The sequence below is a fragment of the Rhinolophus ferrumequinum genome, chromosome 28, assembly GCF_004115265.2.
Source record: "Rhinolophus ferrumequinum isolate MPI-CBG mRhiFer1 chromosome 28, mRhiFer1_v1.p, whole genome shotgun sequence".
Taxonomy (NCBI): domain Eukaryota; kingdom Metazoa; phylum Chordata; class Mammalia; order Chiroptera; family Rhinolophidae; genus Rhinolophus; species Rhinolophus ferrumequinum.
Window position 1 is genome coordinate 2848159 of NC_046311.1, and position 16520 is coordinate 2864678.

A 16520-nucleotide genomic window follows, 5' to 3' on the forward strand; every position below is an offset into this window, starting at 1 on the left:
ACGCCTGCTCCAAGGGAGGACAGGCAGAGACAGCGCAGCTCGATTCCGGGACTTTGGTTTGAACTATTTGGGGATTTGCTCATTTCTTGCCAGACTGGAATGATAGACTAGAGCCAGGAAGAGAGCTTGTCTGAGGATGCAGCCCAAACAAGGCAAGGCAAACCCAGCGAGGGACCCTGCCCTCGAAGACCACTGTCTCCTGAAGGAGGCTCACCTGGTGTCACGTCCCAGAGGAGCCGTGATGGTGGTGATCAGGGCAGCGGGGCGTCGCTTGGATGCCCCCGGGCAGTTGCAGCTGGCTGAGCTGCCCACATGGTCATTTCTGGTTTTCAGTTCTCCGAGCAGGCAGCCAGTGAGGTCCAGCCTCTCCTAAGGTTGCTGGGTTGTTGGATGACTGATCCCTCAGTGCAGCAGCTGAAGCCTCCCGGGCCCCAGCATCGCAGGAGCTGCCTGGCTCCCCATCTTACTCCAGGCTCCTAGCCCTTACTGATGAAGGAAGCTGATGAATCACCTCCTCTCCTTCGCAGCCTGCTCACATCCTCCTAACCGACTTCTCCTGCCTCAGTCTCTGCCTCTCTCCACCATTCTCCCTACTGCTGCTGAAGGTCTAAGAGGCAAATCTGATCGTGCCGTCTTTCTACTTCAGAACTTCCACTCACTCCCTGTGGCCTTCAGAATCAAGTCCAAACTCCTTACTATGCCCTCGAGGTCTGTCACGATGTCCCAACTTTCCTCTCATGGCTGGCCAGCAACGTGGACGTTCCCTGGCATTCCCTGTTGGAGTCAAGCCCTTGAATGCCCCGCACCTTAGCAAGTGCTGGTCTGTTTGCCAAAATTGACCTTCTCTCCCATACGTCCTTTACGCCCCCTGAGATAGCCCCTGTGTGAAGTCTTCCCCAGGCAGCGTCAGGATCTCATGGAATTTTCTTCATACCCCAGTTACATTATATTTTGCCTGTGAGGTTGTTTGAGGACACAGACTGGCTCCGAATAGGTGCTCAGTTAAGGTTAAATGAATGAATGAAGGCTGGCAGAATCCCTGGAGGCATCTGGGACAGATAGACTTAGGAAAGCCCTGGATGGTAGCAACCATTGGAGACCATTTATAGCTTAGCTTTCTAAGGGTGGGTCCTTGGCTAAAGGAAAACAGAAGGGGCTGGGGCTGGTCCCTTGCTGACTTGGTGTCATCTTAAAGAGACGCTTCATAGTCTCCTCTGCCCATCAGGTGCCCTGAAGCTGTGGAGAGCTTTGGACACAGGTTAACAAAGGGTTACTTAGCAGGACATGCGTGCAGTGTTTCCCTCCAGTTTCAGAATACTCAGACCCACACTGTTAAACTCTAAAATGTTAACTATATATATAAACACCATTATAGCAGTAGTAATTCAGTTGCGATAAAGATTGGAAATGTCACCCTAGTTCCACCATTACAGCCAGTGATTGTAATAACACTTACAGTATTGGGGATGTCCTATAGCAGGGATAGAGCTAAGCACTTTACATGTATTATCTCAATCTTCCTAACAGCCCAGCAAGGGCCCCCCATTTTACAGATGAAAGAACTGAGCCTTAAAGCAGTTCAAACGCTTGCCTGGTGTCACAGAGATAGTCCGTGGCAGAGCTGGGACATAGCCTATACTGACGTTTTTATCCTATGTTCCTTCTGCTACACTTCATTTTCTATACTTCCTGGCTTTGTCTATACATACTAGTAGTTTTTACATAATTACGCTCACAGCACAGCTGTAAAACTGTTTTTCTGAGATTAATTTTATAGCATAATACACATCAGTCCATCACCAAATCCTGCTGAATCTGCCTGCAGTGTGTGTCTCTAATCTGTAACCCACTTCCCTTCATCTCTACCCTTATCTTTTGTCTGGGCTCCTGCCTCTTAACTCGTCTGCATACTTTTACTCTTTCTCCTTATCTTTTCTCCTTCCAGGAGCCAGTGATCTTTAAAAAAATGTAAGCCATATCATGGCATTCCCTAAGCTGTCAGTCAGTGCGTCTGGATAATTCCCAAGCCCTTGGCGTCCTGTAATACCTCTCCCTCCTCACTCCATGCCTCGCTAAGTTCATTCACTGCATTCTAACCACACTAACCTTCCAGTTCCCAGAACTGCGCAGATCTCTCCCGCCTCAGGCCTTTGCACAGTTTCCGCTGCCTGTGACCCCTTCCCTCCACGTTCTCCCTGGCTAATGCCTCTTTGTTCTTCAGGCCTCTTAGATGCGTCTTCAAAGAGGCCATTCCCGACCACCCCCCTCAACCTAAATTAGGACGCTTCTATTGACACAGATCAGTTTGTATATCTGTGTGATTATTTGATTCGTATCTGTCACCCGTCTCATAGTGCCATCACGGAAGAACTGTTTCTTTTGCTGAGTACTTTATCCCTAATGTCCAGCACAGTACCAGATGCATAGTAGGTGATCACTATTTATTGAAAACATAAATATTTTTCTATCTTACTATATAGTCTTCACAAGCATAATCGACTAGCTGCATAATACCTGATAGTTATCCATTCAATTAATGGCTTTAATAAGACGTTTGTTTCATATGCAGTTGAAAGAAAACCCTAATGGTCAGAAGAAAATAATGTTCCCTGGTCATCAGTTCAGCAATCTGAACACACTAATAATAACATTATACGTGTACATGGTGAGCCTCATTTTGCTGTTGGAAGAAAAAAAATATACAGATTACAGGTTTTGAAATCAACTTAGTGGGTTGTGAGCAGTCCTGTTTTTAAAAATAGAACAGAATGAAAAATGTCAGAATGCTCTGCAGGTGAGAGGATGAGAATTGTTTTGTATAACCTTCACTAATATATATATAACTTCTGTTTCCATTTTATATAGCTATAACTATAGATATAGTTGAAGCATGAACTGGGCTGCACTGTAAAATGTATTTCTTACTGTGGATGGCAGTTAAAAAAATTGAAAAGCACAGATTTCAATGGCTTGCTTTGGAGTTCGGCAAACGTTTTCAAGTCCCAGGGGTCGGTCACCTGATGAGGTACCTGTCCTGGGTCCCACAGGCTCACCTTTATGACATGGCCAATTCTTAAATTGCTTGGAGGACTGGTGGACAGGAGACTCCAAGGCTACTTTCTTTTTGCATAAACTTTTTCTTTTGGACCAATTTTAGACTTAGAGGAAAGTTGCAAAGATAATACAGAGTTCTCATATACCCCTTACACACTTCCCCCACTAACACCTTACATTACCACGGTACACGTCACATAATAAGACACTAAACTCCAGCCTTTATGTGCATTTTACCAGTGTTCTTTCTCTCCCAGGATCTAATCCGGGATCCCACGTGTAATTCATCATCACGTCTCCTTAGTGTCCTCTGCTCTGTGACCGTTTCTCAGTCTTTCCTTGTTTTCCATGACCATGACAGTTTGGAGAAGTACTGGTCGGGTATTTTGTAGAATGTTCCTCAGTGTGTTTCTCATTATTAGACTTGGATTATGGGTTTAGGGACAAAATGTCACCCAAGTGAAGTACACATCTTATCGCATCCTATCGGGGGGTATGTGATAGCAATATGGCTTATCTCTGGTGGTGTTAACCTTGATTGCTTGGTCAAGGTGCTGTCTGCCAGGTGGTTTCTCCATGTAAAGTTAGTTTTTCCCATTCTGTACTGTATTCTTTAGTAGAAAATCACAAAGACACTAAGACCAGCCTACTCTCAAGAAGGTGGGGGAGCGGGGCTGTTAAATTCCACTTCCTGGAGGGGTTAGTATTTATACATATTATTTGGCATTCTTCTGTAGGAAAGATTGGTCTCTTCTCTACTCACTTAGTACTTTATATCAGTATGGACTCATGTATATTTATGTTATATTTTGCATTATAATCCTGTACAGTGTTATTTATTCTGCTGCTCACATTTCCCAGCTTTGGCCATTGAGGGCTCTTTCAGTTGGCTCCTGTGTCCGTTTGACATGACCCCATGCCTTTTTTTGTTTTTTTTGAGCACTGCCTAACTTTCTGGTGCTACAAGGTGCTCTAGGCTTCTCTTGTATTTTCCCTGCCCCCTACTAAAATCAGCCATTTCTCCAGGAGCTGACTTTTGAGAGACGAGAAGCAGAGATGTGGAAGACACTCTTTTTGGTGCAGAGGGTGCACAGTGCTTTTCTGCCTAGGATGTTTGGGAGAATTCGTTGGCAACACAGGAAGGGCACACGTGGAGCAGCTCCCTGTTTCTTTTGTTTCTCAGGCTTACATAGCTCTCTGGTGAGCCTTTTCTGGTTATCTGATCTGCCCCGGTTAGAGTGCAGAATGTTCTTTAGACCGATGGGCCGTGCCTGGCGATCAGATTCTGGAAGGCTCTGCTGCCCACACACAACAGCAGGAGTCCCCAGTCCCTGAGCTGGTGCTGGTCAGGTCTGGGTGCCCAGACTTCTGGGGGCTCTCTGGCCTGCTCATTCTCAACTCTCGATCAATCCAAACACCACTGTTTATTTTCCCAAGGCTGCTGTTTCAGATTTGGCTTCCACTCGCCCTCCCCTCCTCCTCTCGGTCACGCATGTTCAGAAGGTGTGTGTGATACCTTTAGAAAAAGTCCACCAGACAAGTTCCCTCAACCTCGCTCACCTTCCCCGCTGAACCCTCCTCCTCTCTGCAGGGCTCACTCCTCCACTTCCCCAGGGCTCTCCTTCTTTCCCACATCTTCAATCTTGTCCCCCACTCCCTGGCTCCTCCTGTGCAGCCTAAAAGGACACTCAAGTCTTGGCCTAAAAATGTTCTCCCTGGCCTTGCCTCAGCCTCCAGCCTGCACAGAATCTCTCTGCACTTCACTTCAGGCCTCTTGAAAGAAGAGACTTCACCAACATCTCCTTTGGCACCTGGGGAAAGGGAGACCATATTGATAGGAGATTTTCCACAGAAAAAGGGGGACTGTGTCGGCTTTGATGGAGGGGAGGCATTGACAGGGAAATTAAGTGGCCGCTCTCTCGGGAAGATTCCAAGTTGATGAACTACTGCTAGTGAGGACATCTCAGAAGCTTCAACAAGGCTCTGGCTGTCGGGGAAAATTCTTGGGCCTGCAGTTGGGATTGCAGGAGAGGAGTGGAGACCATTTCCCGCAGGGGACAGAAGGGGCATCCATTTCCAAAGCTTGTCTAACCCTTTCCTCTCCTCACCCTGTAGCGAGAGCCTTCAACCAGAGTGACAGCCACTTTCATCACAGCATTTAACCTCCCATGGGTTCACCCCTCCAGCATCGCCCTGCTTTCCCCAGTGATTCACCAGCCCCACCTGTTTGTCCTCGCTGCATCTTCCCGAGGGAACGCGGGTGTGCCCTTCCCATCAGTGGAGCAAGGGAAACTCCCATTCAGGGTTTGGATGCTACGTGGCCCCACTGCACTCTGAATCTGTCTTCTGGTGCCCCTGCTCCAGCTGAGTGTCTGCTGGCATTGGTTCCCCTTCTGACAACCTCTCCCTTTGACACTGCCAGGAAACCACCTCCCAGCCCCAGCCCCAGCTCTGGTCTTTGGAATTCCACTTGTTAGATAAGTTTCATCCAGGACCAAGTGCTTATCCTGCACTGGCTCTAAAATTGACCTTATAGACCGTGGTCAATTCTGTGTGTCTGCGGCCTGGCCTATTGGCTAATTCATTCATTCAAAAAATATTTATGGAGGACTTTACAGGCACAGTTCTAGGCACTGGAGATACAATGATGAGCAAAAAGATACAGCTTCATAGAGTTTGCCTGGGAGACAGACAGTAAACTAATAATTGTGCAAATATAACAAAACAGTAAGTGCAACAAAGAAAACGTATGGGAGTTCACAGTCTTATCTGGGGCGTTAGGTGAAGGTTCCACAAGGAAGTGACCGTTCAATTGTGAGATCTGTAAAATGAGTAGGAATTTGACTAGGCAAGGGGTTGGGGTGTCAGAGACAGGAGTGGAGAAAATTTTCCCAGACTTTGAGAATAGCATATGTAAAGGTCCTGGGGCTGAAAGGAGTCTGGCCAGTGGCTAGAGTGCAGAAAGCAAGGGGGAGATTGAGAGGAGAAAAGGCTGGAGAGGACAATGGAAGCTCCATGGGACAGGGCCTTGAACACACATTCAGTGTCTTTATCAGTCAGTCTTTATCCCAAGGACAGTGGGAAGGAAGCCACTGAAGGATTTTGAGAAGAGAGACATGATTACATATGTAATTGTGAAAGTTCCTGACCAATTGTTGGTGCCCCCCCCAGGAGATTTTGGGGTTAGCAGGTAAAGTTGTGGTTGGGGAGAGAGAAGGGTGGGGTAGGGTTGGTGGCCCTGCTCCGTATGCTTGTCCTTGACTTTTTGCTGTCCTGAGATGCCAGGCTCATGTGGGCAGCGTGTTCTCAGTGGCAGCAGATCCTGTGGAAGGCCCAGGGAGGGGACCAACGTCAGGTGAGTCCCAGTGCCAGCCTTTTGTAGGGAAACAGGACCTGATGTGTGGAGGGGGAAAAACTGCTCTGCTTTAAGTTCCACTTGGGCCATCTCAGTTTCCCTTGCTCTAAGAGTAAGACGAGCTTCATCAAGCCTTCTCAAAAGCCATTAGCCTCTAGTTGGGCGCCCCCAACCCTATCTTTACCCAGGGAAGAGCCCAGAACACCTGCTGTGGGTCAGGATCCTCCCTGACACGTGGGCTTCTGGAATTTCATGGTGGCACGTCCCCTGAGGCACCCAGCCTGGCAGAGGACAGCAAGGTGAAGGTGGGCTTCCAGGAGGGGCGTGGCCCTGCCCATCTCAGATTCTGAAGATCCCAGCTCTGATCTGAATGTGTGACCTTGGGCAAATCACTTCCCCTCACCTGCAAAGTCAGGGGAGCCCCAGAGCCCCCTCCAGCTGCGAGTGGGACTGAGTCCAGCAGGCACTTCCCGGAGCCCCCAGATGGGCCTGCGGCGGGGGCGCGCTGACGCGGGATCGCAAAGGGAAGGGGGCTGCCGGGGAGGCCAGCGACCACCGAGCCGCAGTGGCGTCCCCCCACGCCCTGCGCCAGCTCCCGCCCCCAGTCTGGGTACAGCACCCCGGGGCCTCTGGGTTACGTAAGGAGCGGGGTGGGGAGCGGGGCGGGGCGGGCACCGCCTGAGCGTGGCTGCCCGGCCCCCGGAGGCCCAGCCCCCGCCCGCCCGCGCCTGGCGGCGGCGGCGGCAGCAGCAGCACAGCCCGCGGAATGGAGCGGCGCCGGGGCTGAACCGGGCGCGCACGGGCCTCCGCATGTGCCGCGCGGGGAGCGGCTGCCGAGCCGGCGGACAGCGAGCGCGAGAGGCCCCGTCGGAGCGGCCGCAGGAGAGCGCCGGAGATGGGGTGAGTGAGCCCGCAGCGCCAGAGGGCGGCGGGGCCGCCACCCGCGCCCCGGCTCGGAGCCCCGGCGCCCAGAACCTGGAGCGAGCGCGCTGCGCCCGCGGACCTTCCTTCCGAGCTCCCCGGGTGCGGGCGCCGCGCGGGTTCAGGCGCTTGCCCGGCCGCGGTGCCTCGGTGCCTCGGTGCCTCGGCCGTGCGGCGGTCCCTTCGCTCCCGGGCATGGTCAGTCAACTCCAGGGCCTGTGTCTGAGTGTAGGAAGCAGTTTGTCCTTCTCAGAGCTTGGGTTTATTACAAACCCAACAGAAACGCAAGTTTTCCTGGAAAGGACATTAATAACCCCCAGCATAGAGAGGGTGGACTTTGAGTCTGCCGTGAGCTGGCTGAGCATGATGGCAGATGAGGCTTCAGTCTTTTGAAACAACCGAGGAGAGGAGAGAAGTTGAAATACTCTGTCGAAGTGACTAATGCGTCTGAGTGCATAAAGTAATTCAGAAAGCGGGATTGGTTTCTCCCGGCGTCTCTGAGCAGCAGGCGCTGTGAGTCGGGGAGCCACTGTGCCGGTAATAACACAGTTAACTCCCTACACTGGCTCCCGAGGTGCGCGCTCCTCGAGGATGTGCCCTCGGGGTTCCGAGAATGGTTATTATGCCCATTTCACAGATGAGCAACCTGAGTGGTTGTGTGACTTCCCCCAGGTTGGGCATCCGGTGAGCGTTCAGAGAAGGACACTGTGTGGAAGCCACCGGGGAAGCCACAGCCAGACGGGAGGGAGAGGTTGCCAGTGAACCAGAGCTGCTGAGCTTAGTTTAGCATCTTTCCTACGGTCCTCCTCTGCTCTGTGGGTCTGGAGATGTTGCCTTCCTGCGTGGGAACGGGTGGGGAGTGGGAAGACGCGAGATGGCCCTGGGGTAGCGCCTTCCTCCACATGAGTTTCTGGTGAACGTCATCTGTGGGGTCTGCAAAGCGCCTGGAGGTCCCGGAGGCGTGCCAGGGGGAATTCTGAGCAGGGGGACGCAGGAGGGCTCTGGGCCAGCACGAGCAGGACGGGGACAGGGGAGCGAAGAGGTTTGCTTAAGACTCCGGTGCTGATCCAGGAGATTTCACAGGGACAGAAACCGGGGGAGAGTTTCCCAGAGGCACCCTGCCTGGGAAGCCGACTTTCTAACATTTCCAGTGACCCCTTAGTGGACTGTGAAAGGGCAGCTCTTTGAGCAGTGGGAACCTTTGCGGCTCTCAGATTTCATACTTAAAAAAAAAAAAGTGTGTGCAGGAGTTGGCAAACATAGGTCTCAATATGGAAGATAAAGGGATCTGGTCATTTTAATGCTCTGTCCCCTCCCCCACAGCCAACAGAAAACCAACCCAACACACTTGCATGATCAAAAACAAATATTGAAACTCCAACTGTGGTTGAGATCAAATGAAAATATTTACTCATAAAAGCTTAAAGAAAACGTCAGAAAATAATTTTTGTGGAGAGTAGGGAGGAGTAGCGTGGGGATTTTGGTTCAAAAGGAATAATGTCTCTCCTGTAATTTTAACATCATCCATAAATGTCTGTTACTCACTTCTCATAGGTACGGGCTGGCATGTAACTCCTACCTACTTCTGCCATTTTTAATAGATCCACTTCTATAATTTATGGGCATGTACAAGCCCTGGTTGTAAATTGAGATGGAGCTAAGGCTGGGTAAGCAGTTCAGACAGAGGCAGGTGGAAGGAGCCATTTTAACCGCAAATAGAACCAATGTCATCTTTTCCTAGAGTTGAGGAAGACAGCCAGTGGGAAACTTCACTGTGGTCCTGCAGCCTTGTCATGGTTCTACTGTGTAGACATGACCGGGATTTAAGAAAAAAAAGAAACCTGAGTTTGCCTCTCCCCATTTAAGAGGCTTTCCCTCATTCAGATGTTCACTGCAGTGTCCAGCTTCTGTTCTGGGAAGTGTGTTGCACTGTGTGTGTTGTGTTCCCCCCCCAGGCAGTGATTTCATACCTTCTCCCTTCCTCAGAGCTCCTGTTCCTCCCCACGACACACCCGCCTCCCTTCTCGTTGACAAAAGGGAAGCCAAGACCAAGGACAGCTCCAGCTCCCCCATTGCAGTCCCTTGTGCGGCTGCCCTTGGTTTTCCTTACCACCTGTTTCATGGAATGGCCAGTTCCTCCTCTCGTCCTACCAGGGGCTGACCCCTCCTGGGGACTGTCCATCTCATCTACTGTCACCTCGTCAGGAAACATTTCTCATTCTTTCACCTCCCTCTCTCCCCAGGCTTTTCCCCATCAGTATACAATATGCTTCAGTTCTTCACCCATTATTTGCTCACCCCCCTCATTCTACACCCTGGCTTCTGCTCCCACCTCGCCACCAAACCTGCCAGGGTCCCCGATGACCTGCACGGTCCTTCTCTTACTCTACCTCCACTGTGTCCCTCAACCCATGGCCATGCCCTCCTTCTTGAAACAACCCCCCTCCCAGTTTCTTGGCACCGCTGTCTCCAGGTTTGCCTCTTACCTTCCTGATGGGTCCTTTCCGTCTCCCTGCTGCTTGCTCCTCTGCCTGACCTCGGAATGACAGGGTTGCTTAAGGACTGCTGCTGGTTCCTTTCCGCTGTCAGCACTCTCTTCCTATGTCACGTTATCCCACTTCTACCCCAATGGCTTTAAATGCCAGCTCTGTGCTGCTGATGAGTCCCGTGTTTGTCCCTGGGCTTCTGATCTTAGCCATGCACGGAGTTCCTGATATTCCTTCCTCTTGTTTCCTTCCCTCCATCCACCCCATCCCACTCCATGGCCCCGTCATCCATCTGCTTGCCAAGCGTCAGCCTGGATTCTTCTCTCCCTCATTTCAAGGGTCAGCTCCAGGATATGCCTGGAGTGCATTCACCTCCGCCCGTAATCAGAGCTCCACTCTATACGTGGCCACCGTTGCCTTCTTCCTGGACTAACTTCCTCATGGACCCCCAGCTTCAACTCTGAGATATCTCCAGTCCATTTTCCACATTGGACTCCAGGTGACTGACTTTTACAATCGCAAATCCCATCATATCACTCTCTTCCCTCCATACCCTTCGGTCTTCAAGGGACTGGCCTGTGCTTTTCTCTAGCTTTGCCGGCCACTCTGCCTGACCGTCATGGCTGTCACAGCCTCCTTTCCTTTTCCTGCCCTGCCTCGGGATCTTTGAACTTGTGCCCTCTGCCTGGAGTGCTTTGCCCTGGCTCTGCAAATACCTTCTTCCTATTCATCCTTCAGATTTCCACATCAGAGTCACCTGCCCAGAGTCTTTCCCGGGCACCCCCATTCCTCACTAACACCACCCCACCTTTGTTTCCACAGCACACCTGCAATCATCTAGGCCTTGTTTAGTTATTTATAATCTCTCCTCTGATAGCATCTGGCAAGGCTAGGGTCTTAACTTTTTCATCAGCGTATCCCAACACCTAGCAGTGTCTCGACACCTCCCAGGCCCCCCATAAATATGTTTTGATTGAGTTAATGCTTGAATGTGCTGGGCAGGCTTGCTTGGAGGCTGGCCTGGAAGTTGTGATAAGTTCTGGATTACCTTTTATATAGCTTGCCGACTTGAGAGTTGCAAGGGCCAAGGGAGCAAGAAATCTTGTTTGGATGTAGTTTTCTTTTCATGCTAAAGCAAGCCATTTAGCTTTTATCGTGACTTGGGGTAATTTTCAGGCATTGGCTGTCATCTGAACATTGGGGTTCTAAATGATCTTTTTACCTGCCTGCAAAAGGCTAGCAGAAAAGCCGTCTTGTCCGCTGTTGTGACTTTTAGCGGATTTGGTCCGTGTTTACAAACGAGATCTCCTGTATGTGTGTCTGGCTTCAGTTTACACTCACTTATTTTGTTCAGCCAAGATTACGTTGCAGTGTACGGAGGCCACAATCTTGGTTATCTAACACCTCAGGCCGTCTTTCGGTAATCTATACCGATTAACTTTCTTTTGATGTTCATTCCTGCTCCTCGAATTTTCCATTCCTCCTGAATCACACCAAACTATGTAGTTCCTACAAATTATGGCCTTTCCTTTGGGGATTGTTGGCTAACATAGATACAGCAGTCTCTCAGCTATGTGGAGGGAACTTGTCTTCTCCTGGTCTTGAACCTTTCTAAGGTTCATTCCATCTCTTCATCTGTAAGGCAGTTGGAGAGTCTGTTGGGCATCCAGGATGAACAGAGCTTCTAGTCAGTTCCTGCCCGTGTGGAGTGTATAGTTTAGAAGGGAAGCTAAGCCACCTGTACAGGTACCAGCCTTGCATGTGAGTTTTAGCAGAGTGTTATAATCCGTAGGGTGTCAGATGTGACACCCGGCTATTTGGGGACCAGTACACATGGGGAAGTGCTGGGAGGCTGTTAGCATTTAGGATCACCATTATTTAGACTTAGTGTCAGAGTTAGAAAAACACACAGTACTTGGAACCGGGTGGGCACTAAACAGATTCGTACATATTGAATGAATGAGTGATAGCAATGAATGAATGAATACTTTCTGTGAATTGACTTTTGGGGAGATGCCATCATTTTTGTTGGAAACTGCTCTGAAACTCCTGGGCTTGGGGGTTTTAGGCCAAAGCCAAGGGCACATTTGATGTTTGTACACAATCCCCTATATGGGGATCCAGAGCAGAGGGGTTGTTTGCTTTGTCTAATGGACTTTGTCTAATGGTAATTGTATAAATTACTAGGTTTCTTTTCTATAATGGCTCCTGGGGAACTTAGAGTCAAATGTGTGGTCACCTTTAGCAAATTTAGCAGACCTCGTCGTCCATCCTCTCTGTTCCTCATTCAGATTTGTGGCCCCATCCTGTTTGCCTTCACTCTTTCTTACCTACCACCTCTTTTTTTTTTTTTAATTTTATTGGGGAACAGTGTGTTTCTCCAGGGCCCATCAGCTCCAAGTCTTTGTCCTTCAGTCTAGTTGTGGAGCGCAGCTCAGCTCAAAGTCCAGTCGCCGTTTTCAATCTTTATTTGCAGGGGGCGCAGCCCACCATCCCATGCAGGAATTGAACCGGCCACCTTGTTAAGAGCTCGCGCTCTAACCAACTGAGTCATCCGGCTGTCCATTTTTTTTTTTTAATTTTTTTAGTAAAATGAAAATAGTGTTGCTTTTTTTCTAATTATAAAAATATTACATGTTCATCCTAAAAATAACAGTATAAAGAAGAGAGTGAAAATGACTTGGCGTCCCACATTGCAGGCTAGCCTCCACCAGCAATTGGATGTGTGTCTTTGCAGACTTTTTCCTGTGTATTTGTCCCTGTGTCTACAGAGCTATCTACCTGGAGCAAATACAGTTTTAACAAAATGCAATGATATCATACATCTGTTTTGTAACATAAGTTTTTAAACTTAAAATACCTTGAATGGACATCTTTCCATGCCAATAACTATAAATATACATCATCATTTAAATCCACACCTACCTCTAATTTGTCATTTTGCTGAATTTTATATATCTTTGTGAATCTGCTTAAATCCTTTCTAGAACAAGGCAGGGTATATTTTTAAAAAGTGAACAAGACATTTTGGCAATCCGTTCAAAGCAATTGTTTGCTTTAAATGAATTACCCAAGGAAAGAAACAGTGGAGGAGAGCAGGATCACAGTGAATGTTGGGTAATTTGCAGTGACACTGTAATTTTGGGTGAGTCACCGCTCCTTAGTGAATCTTGGTGAGAACTTCAAGGATTCGTCGTTGTCGCTAAGGGTGTTTGGTGGACTGGGCCCAGATGCTCAGATTGTTTCTGCTTGTGTGGAAATACCGGGGCAGAGAGATTCTGCTTTAAGACCTGGATGAGAAGGTTCCTGGATGAGAAGGTTCTCGGCCAGCAAAACCGTGCCCTCACCTGAATGCCCCTTCTGCTTCAAGTGCCCTTTGGTGGCTATCACACCCCCTCCTACAGAGAATTCCTTTGCTGAGACGATTGGCAGGGGCATCTGTCTAAGAAGGACGTCGTAGTCCTTGCTTTAGTTGTAAGGCAATTTAAAAAAAAAGAAAAAAAACCTGGATAAATCCTGTGACATGTCACCTCAGCCAGCCAGCATCAGCACCCAGCACCTGAGTTCCGTGAAGTGGGCATAGGATCTCCTTTTCCATTTGAAAAGAAAGACTTCTTTCACCTTGATCACAAGTAAAGTGAATAGCAGTCCAGAAAGAGATTTGCAATAGAGAGAAAGCATTTTCCAGAATATTAGAAATCTCAGGTGTAGCAAGTCTTGACCTGATAGTTCTTGAGAGTTAGGTAGACTTTGTTCTTTTTTTTTCCCCAGTGGAAATAAATTGAGCAAAGCAAAGCAGGGTAAGGAATGGGGCCCAACGCTTCTAACTTGCGTTGGTTTCAATCAACTGGTCTCTCAGCACGGCTTGCTATGTGCATACATGTCCAGGTGTTGTGCTCGCAGGCTGCCCCTGAGTCGTATTTATAGGTTGGGAGGTGAGCGCTGGCAGCCAGCTTCCTTGCGGGGTGCGCTTCGTGTGGGTTGAGCGTCAGATTGGAAGCCTCTGCTAAATGTACGATGAAGTCTCCTGTACGTCTGCCACCGGGTGCTGTTAGTCATATGGTATCGTTCTGGTAGCTTTTATTCAAATTATATTTCAAATTCGCTTGTTAGAATAAATATATGCTCGTGGCAACACATTTAGACATTTGTCAACGACTAGAGACATTTTTTAAAAAAGCATTTTTATTCACAAGCCTGGTTGCTAGTCTTATTATTATTCCTCTGAGGACTTGGGGACCATGGAGTCCCCTCCTCTCTGCAGAAAAGCTTAGGATAAGGCATTGCCACCAGCCAAAACAACCTGGGAACCGTGCATTAAGAAACTAAAACTCCCAGCTAAATGGAGGCTGGGTCCCAGCCACGGGAGGGGCTCAGATGAGGCCCCTTTCTCTTTGCCTTGGTCCAGATCACCAGTGAGGGACAGGCGGAGCCCAGGGCCCTTTGTCCTCCATCAGCTCTGGGGGTGGGGGAGGAGGTGACCCACAGGGACCCAATTAGTGAGAAAGACCGCAGACCCTGCTGCCTGGGCATTGGATCCCTTTGGGGATCTGTAATTGGGAAAGCTTTTAATTGGAGAAAAGGAGAGTTGCTTTGGCTTCTGTTGTCCTGGGGGGCGGGGGGTGACGGAGAAAGACCTCACGGGGAAAAGGAATGGAGCCTGTTCTGGGAGGCTCCAAAGGGCAGGACAGGAGCTCCAGGTGGAGATGGCATCGAGGCTCATTTCAGCTCAGTGGGTCGAAGAAGAGCTAACTCCTCTGAGCGGACTGAAGAGAGAACTGGCTGTCTCACCAAGTGGTGAGTTTGCCATCCTGGTGGGCCACTTCTCTGAGCTGGGGAGGATGGTTCAGTACAGACAGGTCACCCCCCAGCCCCTGGCTGGCTGTGTGAGCTTGGACATTCTCTCTCTAAGCTTCGTCTGTTCAATGACTGAGATGATTGAATGAGAAAATACGTGTAACCATTTAGCACAATGCCTGACACATTAGCAGTGGCCAAGTTTATCATCATCATCATCATTTCTGCTTTGGGTGGGAGGTTGGCGGGTGACCTTCTGAGGTATGCGGTCGGAGACGGCCTGTCACTCATCTTTGGCCCTCGTGGGCACTCCCCCAGCCCTGAGCAGTGCCAGCGTAGGTTCCGTCATAATGACCCCGACACTGTGAGGCTGCCCTCTGAAGCCTTGCCTCATGTCACTAAGCCTCTCAGGCGGTGAGGGAGGAGGAATGTCACCGGCCAGAGGACGGGGAAGAGCTGACCACATGCAATGAGAAAACTAGTCTGCCGACCAGTTGCTTTCAGGAGGAGGTGCAAGGGTGGACAAAACCAAGAAGCGTTTCTCCCCGTTGTGGGAATCAGACTAAGGATTTGTGTGGGAACCCTTCATTTGATTGTCTGCCTATTCATTCACTCAAGAACTGGTGACCTTGTGTCAGGCACTGTTGTAGGTGCCAGGCACACAGATGACAGCTGTGGCCCCATGACGCTGACAGTCTAGTGGGGGAGGTGGACCTCAACAGACATTACCTCATGGGTCACCGTGGGGGCTATAGGACCAGGCGCCGTGTGGACTATACACTGTTAGCTTTCAGGGTCTCACATCTCTTGGCTCCTGTCTCCTGATCGGAGCTTTTTCTGATCACCCTTCCTCTGTTCGTCAGCTCCTGTCTATACATTTGTTGACCGTTTGACCAATGCCCACCACGTAGCTGTTGAGCACCTTCTCTGGGCCAGGCACCAGAATGACAGAGGTTATTAGAACACTGTCCCCACCCTCCTGAGGGGGAGGGATGGTGAGCAGGTCATTACGGCAACGAGATAAGCCCTGTTTTTGAAATATGGACAAATAAAATGCTTCCGTCTGCAAGAAGTTAGAGAAGGCTACTTGACAGAGGCGACCTTTGACCCGAGTCTGTCTGAAAGCAAAATCCATGTTCTTAAGATGCGCTTTCTGGAGGATGAACAGGAGTTTGGGGGTGGTAGTGGGAGGCGTTTAGATGAGAGAGCTGTCCATGGGGGCAGTGCAGTATGGGGGTCGAGAACAGAGACCTGCAACTCAGTCCTGGCTCGGCCATTCACTTGGCTGTGTGACCTGGAGCAAGATACTGTCCTTCTTTGAGCTTCAGTGTCCTCATCTGTGACACGGGAAGAGTCATAGTCCCAACGTCCAAGGATGGTCTTGAGGATTGAATGGAACACACCTTTTGATATGCATTAGCTGTGAGCAGTGGGCCGGGAGATGAGAAAGAGTGTGAAGCGTGTGGTGAGTGTGGAGAGGGGTCAGGAAGGTAGCGGCATGAGGGAAAGGCCGTTGTGCCAAGGAGTTGGGACTTAATTCTGTGGGAAACAGGGAGCCAGGCAGGGGGAGCAGTTAGTTCTGGTATCCGAGAATGAGTCCCGACCCGGACAGGGGCCGGCAGTGGGCTCAGAGAGGAAGAGATGACGTGGGGTAGGAGGCAGCAGCGTAGTACGTATATACCACGGGGTTGGGACTTCAGTCTCAGGCACTGAGGGAACCTTTTCAGGTTTGGCGAGAAGAATGATAGTTGTGTTCACATTATTCCACAGGTAATAATGAAAGGTAGTGTGGAGAGTTCAGAGACCTAACAGGAGCTAGCCACTATCTAGGCAAGAAATGTTGAGAGCAGAAGGGATGGAGAGGAGAAAGGAGATCTGTACAGGCACACCTTGTTTTACTGTGCTTC

At 49.7% G+C, this 16520-nt stretch overlaps 1 protein-coding gene across 6 annotated transcripts in view; it reads left to right on the top strand.

Annotated features, from left to right (window-relative positions):
* The window catches only part of HOMER2 (homer scaffold protein 2), a 92606-nt gene that overhangs the window by 15732 nt on the left and 60354 nt on the right, over positions 1 to 16520 (top strand). For 2 of the 6 annotated variants that reach the window (XM_033100168.1, XM_033100169.1), the window contains exon 1: positions 7138 to 7309. The exons of the other annotated variants lie outside the window; for them this stretch is intronic. In XM_033100168.1, the coding sequence (XP_032956059.1) occupies positions 7305 to 7309 (5 nt within the window). In that variant the 5' untranslated portion in view covers positions 7138 to 7304. Of the gene's footprint in view, positions 1 to 7137; positions 7310 to 16520 lie in introns of those variants that run through there. 6 annotated transcript variants of the gene reach the window in all.